This window comes from Hakea prostrata, chromosome 1 (genome assembly GCF_041222555.1).
Source record: "Hakea prostrata isolate BN-2017 chromosome 1, UWA_Hpros_2, whole genome shotgun sequence".
Classification (NCBI taxonomy): Eukaryota; Viridiplantae; Streptophyta; class Magnoliopsida; order Proteales; family Proteaceae; genus Hakea; species Hakea prostrata.
In genome coordinates this window covers 72230420-72247056 of record NC_142600.1, presented here as the reverse complement: position 1 = coordinate 72247056, position 16637 = coordinate 72230420, and the positions used below count along the sequence as shown (strand labels likewise).

Here is a 16637-nt window from a genome sequence, read left to right as displayed (position 1 = left end):
ACCTAGTAACTAGTGGTTTTAAATACAGTAGATTGGAGAAAAATGATAGATGCAGCCAACCCATGTTGATGGGATCACACACCATAAGAGGTGATCATAGAGGAGCCAAGCACATTTAGTTGGGAGCACACACCATCCAGCTGATCATCGAAGATCACACACCCAGCAGCAAGAAGATAGGAATCATGGTGACTTAGTTCCTTTTTGAGGATACACGTCAATTTTCAAGTCTCTTTTCTTCCCTAATTGAGCAGCCTAGTGTTAATTCTCTGCTCTATATTACTCTTTACTGTTCTAATACTTATTAGAGTAAAGACAGACTTGCTGCTTCTACTGGTATTCAGACAACTGCAATATTACTGTTCTAATACTTATTTATTGGAAAAAGATAGAGTTGCTGCTTTTATTGGTATTCAGACAAGTGCAATGTTATTTTTAAGGTTAAAGGCCTATCAAGCCACTCAGAATATTATGCATTAAAAGAAACATGTTCTTTGTGTCAAGTATATATGTGATAGGATATTGTAATGAACTAGTGAGATGACCAAAGGAATATTATCCATTTGTGGGAAAGTTAGGAACAGCACTGTCGCTCAAAGGGAAAGGCCAGCCGGAACTATGTTGAGGTGGTTGGAGAAGACAGAAGAGCTTATTTAATCTGTTTGAGATCTGGCAGACTTTGAGGGTAAGGAGACCTAAGGATTATAGCTTTAGCAGAATTTTACCCCGGATAGGAATGCAGTATGAAAATAGAGTGATGAAGCAAAGCTGAATTGATGCTAGGCATGGTAAGTACTGGTATTGCTAGAGCCCAGTGTCAATAATGATACTGATATATACATGCCAATGGAGGGTTAGTAGGATGGTTAAGAACCTCATCTCTCAATGAAGAGATGCGGGTTCAAAGCCTACCACTGGCGGCATATATCTGTAATACTCCCCCCACCTCCCATATAGAAAGCTCCTATTCAGAAAGAAAAAGAAATGATAATATAGATATAGTCAGTATAGATCAGATGGATATTGATAGGCTATAAGGTGGATCAAGTTGGCCAAATCTGTTTGTTGCTGCCCAATTCAATCTGATCCATATTGGTATCTGCCGAGACTCATTATGGGCACTGCTACAAATACTTGCAGTGGAGCTAAGTAGAATCGCTATCATGAAGTCTAAAGAGGATTATGGAATGAGTAGCTCTACTGTCACACCCTTTTACAACACATTTTGAAGGGGATTTATCTTATCAATGATCAAAGGTGGAACCTCCTTGTGAATGTGTGGTAGAGAGGTGTGATGAATGAATGGACGATGGTCCTCTATCCTGATGGTTAGAAGATCCAACTCCTATAAAATGTGGGTTCCTCTGGCTTGGTCATTAGGGCAAAGTTGGTAGGCAGGGAGAGTAGAGGGCACGTCTTCGATATTTGTTGACTCCCATGGTCTGTGCCGATGGCATTTACAATATTTGCATTTACTGTGGCATGCTCTGAGGTGATCCCATTGCGTTTGGGATTAGACCCATGATGCCTAGTTGTTTTCTTCTGCTTGTCGCCTTGTCGGGTCATGAAATCGGATCTTTTTCATCGTGTGGACTTTATCGTCCCTGGGAAGATGTTTCTCAAGACTCTGAGATCCCTACTAGCCCTACAGGCTTTGTCTAATCTCTTCACCGACTCTCTGAATTTCCTGAACTAATGTCTTCTACCATCTTCTGGCCACCTACTGTTCCAAGTTCCAACCACCAAACTAACCAGTTTTCTCTGAGTTGACTCGCCGTTCCAAAAATCGGCTTATCCGATCCTAACTCTAGCAACCAGCTTCAATCAAAATCGATCTGAAACAGATTGAACGGATTTGCCATCGACCAAAAAAAGAAAACGACGGATTCGCCCTAATTCTGAATTTTAGAATCCTAGCGCGTGCACCATGCGTGATTAGATCACATGACGTGTGCGCTCCATTTCCTTGTGTTCTTCGCCATCTTTCAACGTGATCGTCATGTCTTCTTTTCTATCAAACCCTAAAACATAATACCGGATTGGGAGGATTAACCTTCCCTTATAAACAATCCTTTTTTGGGGTAAAACTGGAATTTTAGCTGTCACGTACTTCGTGGCCAAGTTTCTGTATTTCCTTAGTCCATAAGGTTACATGGCGTAGGTATCTCTATACGCCAAAAAGGAAAACAAAATGGCGTAGGTAGGGAATGCATGACCAACCGGTCCAGCGGATGGCTCTTTTGTTGCCACGTGTCAATCTTGTTACCTGGCCCCAGTTTACCATTACATCCGTTACATTTATATAGTTGGGCTGGACGTCCTTTCCACCGTCCAGGGTGGCCTCCCTACCAATAAAATAATGCCACGTGTAAAGTTGGCTTTTATGTTATATTTGATTTCGGTGTTAATTTCCTTATTGCCACTTAAAGAGTAATTGACGACTGACACCACTGCCGTCGGATTTGACGATCTGCCGTTTAGTCTCAGGATCTGAGAAATTTTTTCACTTTTCGGATTTTGAACGCTCCGAAGCAAGAGGTTCGGAAAAATGGACGGAGAGGCTCGGATTCGTCTATATCGAACGGCTGAGATTGCATTCTTCTCACCGTTATTAAGGACCTTGGACGAAGAAAGAAGAGTGTTCACTTTTGAAAGAGAAGAGAAAAGAGGTGAGTGTGTTTTGTATTCAGTTGTCTTGACGGATTTTAGGGTTTAGATCGAAGTTAGGTTGGAGAAAAGGTTGCGATGGCTGATCACACCGAGGATTCAAGCCCTAGCCCTGCCGGAGAGTCATTGATGGAGAAGATTGCGGAGAAGCTTCATCATGATTCGTCGTCGTCTTCTTCTTCCGATTCTGAAGATGAAAAGTCTTCGCATTCAGATATCAAATCTGCGGTTTCTCGGCTTTTCGGGAGGGAGAAGAAGCCTGTGCACAAGGTCTTGGGAGGTGGAAAACGTAAGGAAACTGATGGAATAAGTTTTTATCCTCTTCTGTTGTGTGTCTATCATTTAATTGGTTACTGTAGAGGGGAAAAAAAATACTGATCGTATTTAGTCTTGTTAAACCCTATTTGTTTCGTTTCTTAGAACTCTGTTCTTTTATCTACCAAAAATTGTTTTTCTGTTATTGTGATGTGAAATTGAAGTTTTCCGATCTAAATGAATACAGATCGGGCGTGTATTTACTCCGATTTTCTTCTTTTTCAAATGTTCAGATTCAGAGATCTCCTCTTATGAATATTAGTTTGATCAGTTTAGCTAATAGTTTTCTTTCTTCTCAAGTGTTTAAAATATGGTTTTGGATCTTTATTTTCCTTTACTTAATGATTAAGAAAGATTTAGTCTTTTAGCTGTATTCCATTGTGCTTAAACCTTTAAATTATACAGTGCTTCTTTTATTCGGACGGTTATGCTCTTGGGAAATCCGTTTGCAGTACTGTAATTTCAATTTTTTTTCGTTTGAAGTCGCAAGGGGAACTTTATTGCACACGTATCTTTCACTATAGATGTTAATATCTTTTGGAATCTTTTGGTGCAGCTGCTGATGTGTTCTTGTGGAGGAACAAGAAGATTTCGGGCAGTGTGCTTGGAGGAGCCACGGCGATTTGGATATTCTTCGAGCTGCTTGAATACCATCTGCTCACTCTAGTGTGCCATTGTTTGATACTCTCTTTGGCCATTTTATTCGTCTGGTCTAACGCTACAACTTTCATCAACAAGTAATGGTTCATCTAACTCTCTTCTTCCTGTTGTCAGATCTAGTTTTGTTTGATTCCTGAAGTAGTTGTTTCCTGCCCTCAGGTCTCCCCCGCGCATCCCTGAAGTTTCTATTCCTCAGGAACCTGTTGTCCAGTTTGCTGCCTCCTTGCACTTTGAAGTTAACCGAGCATTAGCTGTGCTAAGAGATATTGCGTCAGGGAAAGATCTGAAGAAATTCCTCGGTGTATGTTGTTTCCTATGCAAATTTGTGCCCCAAATGTTAATCCTATAATTGAGCCCCAAATCTAGAACGTGATTGAATTTACGAACTTCATATGAGCCAGAAATAAGCTCATTAACACCCCCAAATTGCTTGAATGGATGATGAATTTATGCTCTATTCATCTAGGGAATTTTTACCTTCTTCGCTGTTATTAGGATTGATGTAGCAGGGGTATTTTCGTTCTTACATTCTTTATGACCTTATCAGGATTGATGTTGCTGGCATATTTCCTTTTGTACTTTGTTAACATCCTTGTCGGATTTGAAGCCAGAGATTTCATGGAACTGATAAGGTTTTGTTCCTTCTCTTGATCTCAGGTGATCGCTGGCTTGTGGGTACTATCAATCCTGGGGAGCTGTTGCAACTTCTTGACTTTATTTTACATAGGTATTATCAATTTGATGGTTTATAATATTCTTTATTTTCGGTTTCGTCTCGTTCTTGTTCATCGCCCATTTTGTGGTTTGGATTTAGAATACTGATTTTTCTACTTTTGGAAACAGTATTTGTGTTGTTGCACACGGTGCCAGTGCTCTATGAGAAGTACGAAGTTCAGGTGGACTCATTTGCCGAGAAGGCAATGGTTGAGATAAAGAAACAGTATGTACTATTCGATGCCAAGGTTCTAAGCAAGATACCAAGGGGGCCTCTGAAAGACAAGAAGAAAGCCCAGTGAAAGCGGGTATCCTCTGAAAGACAAGAAAAAAGCCCAGTGAAAGCGGGTATCCTCGAGAGACTTTAGTATAATATGACAGACGTTTGGGTAGCTATGCTTTTCCTCGCTCCATGATTATTTTTTGTTTTTGTGGGCTCAGGTTGTTTGGACTCCTTGTGCATTACGGGTGAGAACCCAATGTCTTATTTTCTTAGTGTTCTTCGTATGTGTTTTGGGTTCTCTCCATTTGGATGAAAATTTTATTTTGTAGGAATTGGCCAGCTGTTTAAAATCTTGTTATGCTTCCTCTAATTTGCAGTTAAAGAGTATTTTTGGGTCGCTTTGAGACGAGGTGGAGACTATTTTTGATGTTGTGACCTTAAGATATGCTTTTTGTAACAGTGTTGTGTAGGTGGGATTTATGGTATTCTGCTTATTTTGTGACCTAATTTCCTTGAAATCTGATAGAATAGGATACTGTTGGACATAACTGGCTCCCCTTTTGATATTGTCAAAGACTTAGGTTTGTGTCACGGACTTAGACCAATATGTCAAAAGCTTCGAAGTTGAACCCTGGATTAGGCAATTACTTTAGGGCCTGTTTGGTTACAGGCCGGAGTCAAACGAGATCAACGTCCTATGGGTTTAAGGGGTTGTGGATTAGGCAATTACTTTTTTTTTTTTTTTTTTTTTCGAACTTTGGTCCCTCTTAATCACAGTTACATGAATCTTGATATTTCAAATCGTCTAATTCTCGATTCATAAATCTGGTATCAAATCCCCAATGGGAGATTTAGACCTGTTTGGTTTTGTGAATTCTTAGATTCATGAAATCTAGGTAAAGTTGTAGATTTTTGGGTATGAGGTCAAATCCAGAGATTTGACTTACTATAGAAGTGTTTAAACATTTGAATCATAACTCCATAGATTTTTTTGAAGATGAATTTATAGATTTCATTTTGAAGATTCAGGTTAACCATATGAACCATGATTCTATAAATTTGAAATCTTTAGATTTTTTAGATTTTTAGATTCATGAATGGGGGATTTATACCCGTTTGGTTGTATGAATCTTTAGATTTATGAAATTTTGAGATTACCTTTTTACACAGAAAAGGTGAATCTGTTGATTTATAGGTGTGGGGTGAATTATATAAAGTGATCATATTACATTTGAACTACGACTCTATAGATGTTTTTTCATGATAAATTTATAGATTTCATTCTAAAGATTTAGGCCAACAAAATAGTTAGTTATATGAATCTTTACTATAAATTTGAAATCTCTAGATTTTTTAAATATCTAGAATCAAATAACCAAATGGTCCACTAATTCTGGTAATTTCTCCTACCTTCTTTTCCCTAGAGGCAGGTAAATCGTTAGGCTGCGTTTGTTTGCAAAGGTGGGGTGGGAAAAAAAATGTGGGTCCTATGTATTGGGACGAGGGAAAAAAAAGAAAAAGAAATGAAAGGATTTTGTGAAAAAGTAATTGTGGTGGGTCTCACTTTTTATTTTTTCTAATTTTTTCACAAATTCTCACCAAATATGTGGGGTTTTAAAATAGCTTGAGATGAGAAAGTTGAGCTGCCATATCAGTAGGCAAGAATCAAAAAAACTTGTCTCTCACTTTTCCACCCCAAGTAACCAAACAATTTACCATTTTAGGATCCAAGGAAAAGTAAGAAATCTGGATTCTTTTCAAGAATTTTCCCACCCCACCTTTATTCCAGCAAACAAACGCAGCCTTAGGGAGAAGATTCGTGGAGATCTAATAAACTCCAACTCCATGAGGAATTTCCTCCTGCTCACTCTTGCAATCTAATAATTAACTTGTAATAGAAATAAGAATCAACTCTTATAAAATGCTGAGCATAATTTCTACCCTTGCAAGGGGGAGAGAGAGTCTTGATGCAAAGACTTTGCTTGACTAATATTTAGATCTGTAAATGGATTTGATTCGATTCGAATACACCAATATTCGAATTTGCATCCAATTAGTAAAACCATGTTCTGAATTCAAATTTGGCAGAAATTTAGAGAAGGCATTCAAATTTGAATCCAGAAATTAATAGATATTCGATAATAATTCGATTCGATAAAATATCCGATTATTGATTCCTGATTACCAGCATCCGAATCCGACTATTAGCTCATTTTTTAGAGAAAAGTGTTTGAAATTTATTCCAACCGGGTAATTTTCGATTATTCGATTATTGTACGGGTACTGAATCCTATTATCATTCCTTTTTAAAGAAAAAAAGTGTTGAATACTTTGTTGTATTTAGATGTTATTTGATCTGGTAAGCAATTTTTTGAATCTGAATCCGGTTGTTTAGTGTACAGAAATAGATATTTTTCGGTAATAAAATTTTTGGATACAATATGAAACAAATACGAGATGCAAATTTAGGCTATCATTTATAGGTATACCTAAGATGGGAGTGTAACGGTGGAGAAAAAGGGGTATAACGGTTGTTTACCTGCAGCGAGGTAAGAGAAGAGAAGGCAGGAGAAATTAAATAGTCAAGTGTCACAATCTTAATCGCTAATTGCAGATAATTGTTGGAACCCAAATTGTAGAGAATATAAATCCTAACCAAATTAAAAATAAAGAAATTTTGGTAATTGCATCGGGTCCACTCACGTGAAGATTTGGTGATTGAGTTGGCCCACTCGCGTGAGGATGTCTTACTGTCATCGTTAATTATAAGACTTATATGGGAGAGGAAACAAGTCTGGGGAAATCCTCCCAGCAAGAACAGAGTACAAAAGATCAGGACCTCGTGGTGGTCATATCAGAGAGTCTGAATGTTCACTGTCTCTGTTTCTCTTGAATTATTGGACACAATACACATAAATGCTTCTTTGAGATGTTGCACGGCATTGTGACTTGAAAACGACAAAAAGGTAAAAAAAATTCCACTAGGATTTGGACAGCGTTAATTGGAAAAAAAGGATCCATTGATTATGATGGAAGAAGTGAACAGATTCCTGGAAATGATTAGCACAACCATGATCACTAAGAATATACTTAATTGACGAAAAAGGATCTTTAAATCTTTAAATCTTTTTTTCCGTACAATTATTGGTTTTTGGGTATACTAAAGAGGGGATGCAATAGTAGTTGCTTTGCACCTCCGCTAAGTCTTGTAAACTACCAGTGTAAGCACTAGTCCCATTAGCATAGTATAGTTAGTTCATAAGAGTAGGTAGAGGCCAAATAAAAAAAACACAGAAGAACAAAATGTATGGGGTTCAAACCTGAGATTTTGACTTGGGGGACTAGCAAAATGTATGGGGTAAGCTTTGAACCATTAGACCACTACCCCGAAATTCAATTTCCATCAAAATAGCAAATCTTCCCCAAAAATTCTGGACTTGAATGAGAGGGAGGGAATGATTTCAAATTCCATAAAAAAAAATGATGGTTAGGCAAGAGGAATATTCAAGGTTGGTTGTCTGTGCTGGTCTTTTTCTAGATTAAAGCTGTTCTTTTAGCTGTGATGGCCTGTTTTCCTTTGAAGGATTAGGTTAAAGCTTTTCTTTTCCTGCCGAAAGAAGATTTCGTGCCCTCACGAGGTCACATTCTGTGCCAATTATTTTGAATTGGCAAATCAAAACTGGTAACACGGAAAGAAGAATTGAATGAGAATGTTCCTTCATTTTTAGAATCTAGAAAAGGTCCTCTCTTTCCAGCGAATTGTATTAAAGTAGGCCTAGTCGGGATTAAGGCTAGGGTGGGGGATTTATGCGCCGGGGCGCCGCCAGGCGGTTCACCAACTTTACAAGGAAAACCAACGGTGGGTTAAACGAGGGGGTGTTTAATTTGTTTTTTACTTCCAACGTTTTCTTTTTAGATTAAAATCTACCCTATTTATTCTTCCCATCCGTTCCTCGATGCTCCTGCCGGTTTCTTTGTCTCCCGTCGTCTGCCGGGTGGGTTGGGCGGTGTGTTGGCCTCGGTGCTCGCGCCCTCTTGTCTTGGTGGTTTTTTTTCGCGTTTTTCTCGTCGGGTTGTCTCCGGCTCGGGTCTTCCCTTTTTTCTTGTTCATCTCCTTGTCCGCTGTCGTTTTCTCTCTTCCTCGTGTGGTTTCTGCGCTTTCGTCTCGGCCTCCGGGGTTTCTAGCGTTCGGTGTGTTGGGGTTCGTCGTGGTGTTTTTGTTTCCATTTCCCTATGATGTTGTTTTTGTTTTTTTGGGTAGGCGCTTTTTATTGGGGTGGGTTTCTTGCCGCCCCCTGCCTCTCCCTGGCGGGTTCCCCTCCTCTCTCCTCCTTGGCGTTTTTGTTTTATTTTTCTCTTGCCCTTTGTTTGGCCGTCCGTTCCTTGCTTTGTGGGTTCTTGCCTTGGCGCGCGCGTCCTGCTGGCGAATTCCCTGGGTGGGCTAGGGCAAAGAAAAGGGTTCCAAGTTTAGGCTTGGTTTTTAAGAACTTCACACTGTGAATTTTTATCGGTTCGTGTGTTTATTTTTTTGGCCAACACTTTTCCTGTGTTAACATGCTCCAAGTTTCATCTACTTCACTGTCAAATGATAGAAAACAGTCATATTCTAATTCTACGGTCAAGAAGGAGAAAGAAGAAGATACAAGAGTCGAAAGAGAGGAGACACCATAGGTTAGATGAATGAGTGGGTGAACCTGTGAAGAACATTTAGGGTTTTCCTTAAAACCCTAATAAAAATTATAAAAAAAAATAATGCGATATAATATAATTTTTAGAGAGTATTGGATATACCTTAATCCAAACCTTGATAATATTGAAATCTTCTTCAATTGATGAGCCTTCTCCAATCTTCTCATCTTTCTTAATGGATCGGTTTAGCCCATCTCAAACCTAATGATAATGCATTAAACCGATTTGTTGAGACTCCCATCAATTATTAACTTCAATAATTAATCTAAGCCCACATATTGCTTAGGATAAACTTAACAGAATCATGATTAAGGATTGAAAAAATCCTACCCCTATAATTAAAATATGACACGTGTTCATCATTTAATGGTGAACTGAATGAAACTCGATGAAAATCTCTAATAAAACCACAAACACTTGAAACATATGGGGGAAAGAGAGGTAGGGACATCAATTGTGGGATCAAACCATTAAACAAAACCAGACTTTAAGACCCAAATGTGACCAACCCAAGGCGGAGAACAGGCTTGGATTGAGAAACATATTGATTTTGAGTTAGTCTAGTCCAATTCGTTAGTCTGAACCGAATGAATCAAACCACTAATTGAACCAAATCATTATGAAACCCAAGTGGTTATAAATCTAAAACAATGAACCAAATCCTATTAGGGTTTAACAGTCATCAATGGATACGGGATTTAAAACTAAATCCACCATCAATAACCAACAATATAGAGGATCAACCACAAATAAATGAAAATCATGAGCACCATGTCTATCAACATATCATTTCTAAATTCTTGTGCTTATCAACTTTAATGTGTGCAAGAGTACACAATGAATTTTTGAATTGCATCGAATGGAGGATGAGACATTTTTGGGAGCATAAATTCTAGACTCTTACCAAAGGGCACCTACAAAATGAAACTTTACTAGAAGCATAGGTGATGGGTATTATTCAAGGAATCAAGACAACTCGACTGTGGAGCAAATCAAATATTGCAAGTTCTTTTTTTTTTGATAAAGAAGCTATCAATTCTATCTCAGGAGGAAATTGGAACCGTACTTGGCCCCTCAAACTAATCCCCAACTTGGCAGAGATCTCATCACATACCAAAGCTTTGGAAATTTTTGCTTTTAAATCCCAACAAATAAAATATTGGTTCTTGAAACTAGACTCGGCAAATGACACAAATATTAGGACATTAGAACAATATGTAATTGTAAAAAAAAAAAAAACTTAATTTTTAATATATTTTATTTTCTCATAAAAAAAAAAGGTAATTTTCATATGGACCTCCTAAAGTTTGGTCTATGTCATTTTTAATCCAAAAAAAATTGGGAATTTGCATCTGTTTCCCTTGTGCTATAGAAAAAATCAATTTAAAGACAAATTATTCATTTCTTGACCAATTTGCCTTTATTCTAAATTTTGGGAAAAGTCAATTTAAAGACATATATCCATATTTTGACCAATTTGCCTTTATTCTAAATTTTAGGTAATTTTCATTTGGACCCTGAGGTTTGGTCTATTACATTTTTAGAAAAAAAAAAACTGAGACTTTACATCTGCTTCTATGTCATTTGTCCTTAAATTGATTTTTTCTATACTATAGGGGAGGCAAATTCAAAGTCTCAGCTTTTTTGGAATAAAAATGACATAGACCAAACCTCAGGAGGTCCAAATGAAAATTACCCCAAAAAAGAAAAAGGGCAAATTGATCACAAAAGTGATAATTTGTTATTAAATTGACTTTTCTATAGTACAGAAAGGCAATTGTAAAGTATCAATATTTTTGGACTAAAAATTATATAGACCAAACCTCAAAGGGTCCAGATGAAAAATTAGCCAAAAATAAAATTTAGATGTATCATATATATTTCTTGACATATTGTGCTGATTTGAATTTTTTTGAAATTTGTTAGGTTTTTTATTAAAATCTATATTATATTTATATTAAGTTTTAAAATTAGTTTTTGCATTTCTTTTATTTAATTGTTTTGTTTGTGTGTGGGACCCTTGAGGTAAGGGTGGTAATGAGGCACCATGAGTAAAGGAGGCCCTTAATGACCTTGGTTATGAGGCTCTTCATGACCAATACATTGGTCATGGGTCTTAAAGGTCTTGATCATGATGATGAGGTGGGCTTTCTTGAATGGTGGAATTATTCAGATTCTAACTCTTGACCTTCATTTCTCATTTCAACTTCATGATCATTTAAGGTCTTTAAATGGGTTAAATTCTATTCATTCCAAAGAAGTGAATATGAGAGTTACTTCCCCAAGTAGTGGGGAGGTTAGGTCAAGGGGGTTTATTCACATTAGTGGATGAGAGGGACAAGCCATTGATTCTCCATTAGTGGAGAATTGATTCTCCCCTTGTGAGGAGGTGTGGTTTGGGCCTATATAAACCCAACACTTCCTTGCATATTGTGTGCAATTGAGACACTCTTCACTCTCACATTATTTTGTGTTACAAAGTTAATTTCTTTCTTTGAGTTGTCTAAGTGTTGTGCTCTAGCTTTTGGCTCTTTGAAGGGACTAGAAGAACTACCTTATCTTCTAGTTGGAGGTTGCTTTATCTTGGTGCAAAGAACCCTTGGTAGTAGGGTGCATCAATTACCTTAAAGATAGCATTCAAGGTGTGATTCAACCTCATTGATTGGTAGTTCGTTTGGTTGCAACTTCAAGCTCTCTGGATTTGCTAAAGATCTTCATCTCTCAATTGTATTACAATTTCATTTTTTGTGTGTTTGAAGAATTTGTAATACAATTACCCCAACAAAATTTCATGTTATTGAGTATTACCTTGTCTTAGAAAAAGTTTACTTTTACATTTTAGGTAATAAGTGGATTTTTATTTGAACTAATCATGCCTTTGTTTGTAAGCAATGGATTTATTTATAATATAACGGGTTATGTTTGCTAAATTTATTAAATTAATATATTATATAAAAAGGGATAAAAATTAGGTTTAAGATCATGGTAAATTAGGCCAACCTTATATTATCAGGGCTTACCCAATACTTTTTGGGTACTAATGTTTTTTATATTGAAACGAAATGCTGGGTGCGAATCCAGACCTCCCCATGGGAGTTTGAGCTTTTAACCGCTCAACTAACCCACCATTGGCGCTCTATAATTCTATTTTTTTTTTTTCGGAAATGAGGTTCATCCGGCCAGCTTGTGCGCACCACGTCTACATCCTCAAGACGCTTTTTATATTATTAACATAGGAGGGCTTCGCCGCTAGCCCTGAGGGGATTCGAACTCTGACCTCCTACATGGAAGCGTTGGGCTTTGCCAACTAAGCCACCCCTTGGGGTTAAAATTCTTTTTTTTTTTTGAATATGAGGTTCATCTGGGCCAGCTTTCGAGCACCACGATTAAAATTCATTTTCTTACAATTCCCTACAAGGCTCTTTTAGGATTGTGCCATGTGACTCTATGTAATCCAACCGTTACCAGTTCAAACTAAATTTGAATTTTATTTAAAATTTGTTTGAATTGGGTGACTGTCGGATTACTTAATGCCACATGTGTTGGTAGAGTGGTGAGATATATACTTCTCAATGAAGAGGCCATGTGGTTCGTTCCTTGTAGACGACAAAACTCCCTTTGAAGATGTGGATCCGGTTTTATCAAGGCAGCAGACTTAATAAACCCTAATAGGGTCATATTTGGGTTAAAATTTTGGGTAATTTTCATATAGACCCCCTGAGGTTTGGTCTAGATCATTTTTAGTCCAAAAAATTTTAAACTTTGCATATGCCTCCCTTGTGTTATAGAAAAAGTCAATTTAAGGACAAATTATCGTTTCTATGACCAATTTGCCCTTATTATTTTTTTTTTGGCAAATTTCATTTGGACCCCCTGAAGTTTGGTTTATGTCATTTTTAGTCTAAAAAAGTTGAGACTTTGCATTTGCCTCCCATATACTATAGAAAGGGTGAATTTAAGGATAAATTATGCTTTTATGACCAATTTGCCCTTATTATTATTATTATTTTAATATTTTAATTTTTTACATACATCCTACCTGCATGTACTATAATTTTTGGATTAAAGGGGGGGTCAGGGTTTTGATGGTAGGATGTATATGTTTTAATAAATTAAAAAAAAAGGAAAATTGATAATAAAAGTGATAAATTATCATTAAATTCACTTTTTTTTGTAGTGCAGAGGTGACAAATGCAAAATTTCAGCTTTTTTGGACTAGAAATGACATAAATCAAATTTCAAGGGTCCAAATGAAATTTGCCAACAAAAAAAGAATAAGAGCAAATTGGTCATAGAAACGATAATTTGTCCTTAAAATGATTTTCTTTATAGCACAGGGGAGGCATATGCAAAGTTTCAATTTTTTTGGACTAAAAATGACATAGATCAAACCTTGGGGTTCATATGAAAATTACCCTCAAATTTTTGAACGTTTACCGGTTGAATAGGGTTAGGGTTTTGATTCGTGTATGGCTAGGGTTTAAGGCTGGCCCACTCCAACATTAAAAGCTATTTATTGTGCCCACCTCCTCTCATCTTTAGTACTTAGGGTTTCAGATTTTCAGTCGTTTACCCTGAGAAGAATGTGTAGCGAACGTTTATTTTCTCTTTGTATTTTTCTGTTGCTTGAGGAGATGCAGTGACGAGAAAGGAAGAAAGAATGTCATAGATTGTAGGGTTTTCGGATCCCGCAAGATGAACACCTTCTGGTTCGTATTCACCGAGCATCATCTGTTTCTGCATTTCTTTTTGTTCATTCTATCTTTTTGTTATATCTGTTCTCAGAATTTCATTCTAATACGAAGGACCTATGGAGGAAGTGCTTTAGATTGATGCGCTTTTATTCAAGTTTGCCTTCGAATATTTAATTTAAATGAATTTAGATCGCCGGACCTGATTTGTATCTGTGTCCGGTTGTCATCCAAATCTGGTATTTTCATACATTCTTCAAATCTCCGCTTACAAATCTCTCTTTTTATTTCATTGCATGTTTGAGTTCCTTTAAAAAATACGGAAATCGAAGGTCCCAGCAGAGGGGTGGAACTCTAAGAAGAGATCTCTCTAACAAAATTAAACCTTCGAAGATCGAGAGTGTTTTTGGCCGGTTCGTTGGATGCCCAAAGTATTTCTCGTTTTGGATCATCTACATTTCCTTGGCTACATTCGATCCTTTATGTCCTTCTGCTCGTAGTTACCCAATTCTCTCTTCTCCTTGATGAGATTCCTCCTCTTTCGCCATCTCTGTTCAATCATTTATTGATTATTTAATCTTAGAACCTGGAACCCTAAGCAAATCCACAACTTGTATTTGCACTCAAATTTCTATGTCTTTAATTGAAACCTTAGAATCTCATATCTCCGATATCGAAAATACTTTCTATTTCACCTCTCTGAAAAGAAGATCGCAGATATCAAGGCATTGCATTCGTCCAGTTCATCCAACTGAAAATTTCCCCAGAAATCGAGGATTTGCTTCTTGGTCTTATATTTTGCCAGGAAAATGGTGGAATTTGCATCGAAATTAGCTTTTTTCTTCTTTTCTTTCTTAACTGAATCATAGGGCTTTAAGAAAATAATCTCCTTCGTTTCGCCTATATGATCACCAAGTCCAATAAGAGAGATGTCTCTGTGTTTCACAAATTAGGGTTTGTTGGAGCGTTATCTCTTGATTTCGTATTTAGGGGTATTTGGGTTTGTCTATGTTAGTGCCTCTTCTTTCAGCTACACGAGAATGAAAAACTCTTGATGGCTTTGTTCTGGAGGCATAAATTAATTGAGCTTTTGGGGAATATTTAACTGGAAGGGGGTTCCAAATTCCACTTCCATTTTCCCTCTCTGGTACATCTGCTTTTGTTATTTCTAACATCCCTCAAGTATGGATTGTCCATTTATAGGAATCCCATACATATCTTGGCATCAATCTTGCATTTTCTCTTAACCCCCTCACTCATTTTTTGAGAGATGTTCTTGTCTCTTTCATATTTTCTAATGAGGTTTCTCATTTTCACCACCCATTCATCATGAAGATTTTGTAGGCTAAGAAACTTCAACGTGATAACTTGGTATTGCATCACCTCCTTTGATGGGGAATACGATCTTTCTATGCTTTTTTATCACAAGAATAGTGGTCATAAAGAATACATTCTAGATTTTATCTTAGAAATTATAAATTCTTATAAGCTTTTCTATTTTTGTGGTTAAAAAGTGTAGGTAGAGTATTCTTTCGTGAAGGGAGGTGGTGATTCCAACTCTTGGTATGATTGGATGTGTTTAATGTTGAATGTTTAAAAACATGATCTAATTTTTTTAAGAATTACCAAAATAGATTTAACCCCATTAGCCATATTGTTAATTTTATGGGATCTTAAATCCATAAGATTAGCAATCTATCTTAAATGGTAAATGGAATTGAATATATTTTTGTTAGTTCTTTAAGAATCATATGTTAAAGGGTTTTTCTATTTGGCCTACTTAAATTGGGTTCAAAATATTGTTTGTTCATTTAAGTAGATTTTATTTTAGTTGGTCCAAAGTCATTGAACTTTAGATATTACAAAAACTCAATGTCAACTTTTTAACCCTTATTGTTAAACTAAAATGTGATTTGCACTAATGCTCTTACCGCAGTCAAATTGTTATATTGTCTCTGGTTTTAAGTTCCCCACCAAGTGTCTTTACTAAACCTCTTCTTCCTTCGTCTCTGACTTTTGAACTTTGTTCCTGACTAAATTTGAGTGTCCATCTTTTTTTCTATTAATAAATTTACCTTGCGGATATTAACTATTCCTATTCCCTCTTTCATTTTGAAATCCCAAAATTTGATTAGGAGAGTAGGATTTTTGCTTCTTCAAACTTCCCTTGCAGGTCTAGTTAAGCGGTAAAAGATGTCACCAAACTAGGTTTACACTGAAATCAGGAAGTTGTGATCCTTGTATATATTACCAGGAATGAATGAGAGAGAGTGAGGGTGATATTTAGGCTATCGATTTTGTCAAACTATGAGTGGTGGTCTAATAGTATTTTCGTTGAATGGTAAGAAGAGGATGGGTGAAATATACAGTGAGAGAGAAGTGAGGGGCATTTAGTTATAACACATTTTATTTTAACAAGGGTAATAGAATAATGTTTGAAGTTTTGTAATATTTCAAGTTGATGATTTTGGACCAATGGAGATAAAATTAACTTTTAGTGAACAAATATGTTTTGGGCCTAATTTAAGTTGGCCAAATTAAAAAAAAAACATTATTTTTAAATTATCTAATTGTTAGCATATATTTATGATTGAAAATAATTTTTATCAATGTGGGTAGAGGATGTGATTTATTTTTTGGCATTAATGTTGGCATTCATCTATTTACTTAAATCGTAT

At 36.6% G+C, this 16637-nt stretch overlaps 1 protein-coding gene and 1 non-coding gene across 2 annotated transcripts; both read left to right on the top strand.

Moving 5' to 3' along the window:
- Positions 1-2609: 2609 nt before the first annotated feature.
- LOC149029834 (reticulon-like protein B2) lies at positions 2610-4985 on the top strand. The gene is made up of 5 exons (XM_089142182.1): positions 2610-2956; positions 3539-3719; positions 3802-3943; positions 4300-4369; positions 4486-4985. The coding sequence occupies exons 1-5, from the start codon at positions 2746-2748 to the stop codon at positions 4656-4658; spliced, it is 777 nt and encodes a 258-aa protein (XP_088998308.1). The 5' UTR covers positions 2610-2745; the 3' UTR covers positions 4659-4985.
- Positions 4986-14283: 9298 nt separating this feature from the next.
- Positions 14284-14435, top strand: LOC149029833 (small nucleolar RNA snoR145). Its single transcript, XR_016171372.1, has one exon. It is a non-coding gene; the product is annotated as a small nucleolar RNA snoR145 (small nucleolar RNA).
- The last annotated feature ends 2202 nt before the right edge of the window (positions 14436-16637 follow it).

Excerpts from the sequence above, each read along its gene's own strand:
- LOC149029834 (XM_089142182.1), top strand. The coding sequence starts at position 2,746 with ATGGCTGATCACACCGAGGATTCAAGCCCTAGCCCTGCCGGAGAGTCA. Across the intron at positions 3,720-3,801 it reads GCTACAACTTTCATCAACAA|GTCTCCCCCGCGCATCCCTG; the intron begins GTAATGGTTCAT and ends TCCTGCCCTCAG. Across the intron at positions 3,944-4,299 it reads ATCTGAAGAAATTCCTCGGT|GTGATCGCTGGCTTGTGGGT; the intron begins GTATGTTGTTTC and ends TCTTGATCTCAG.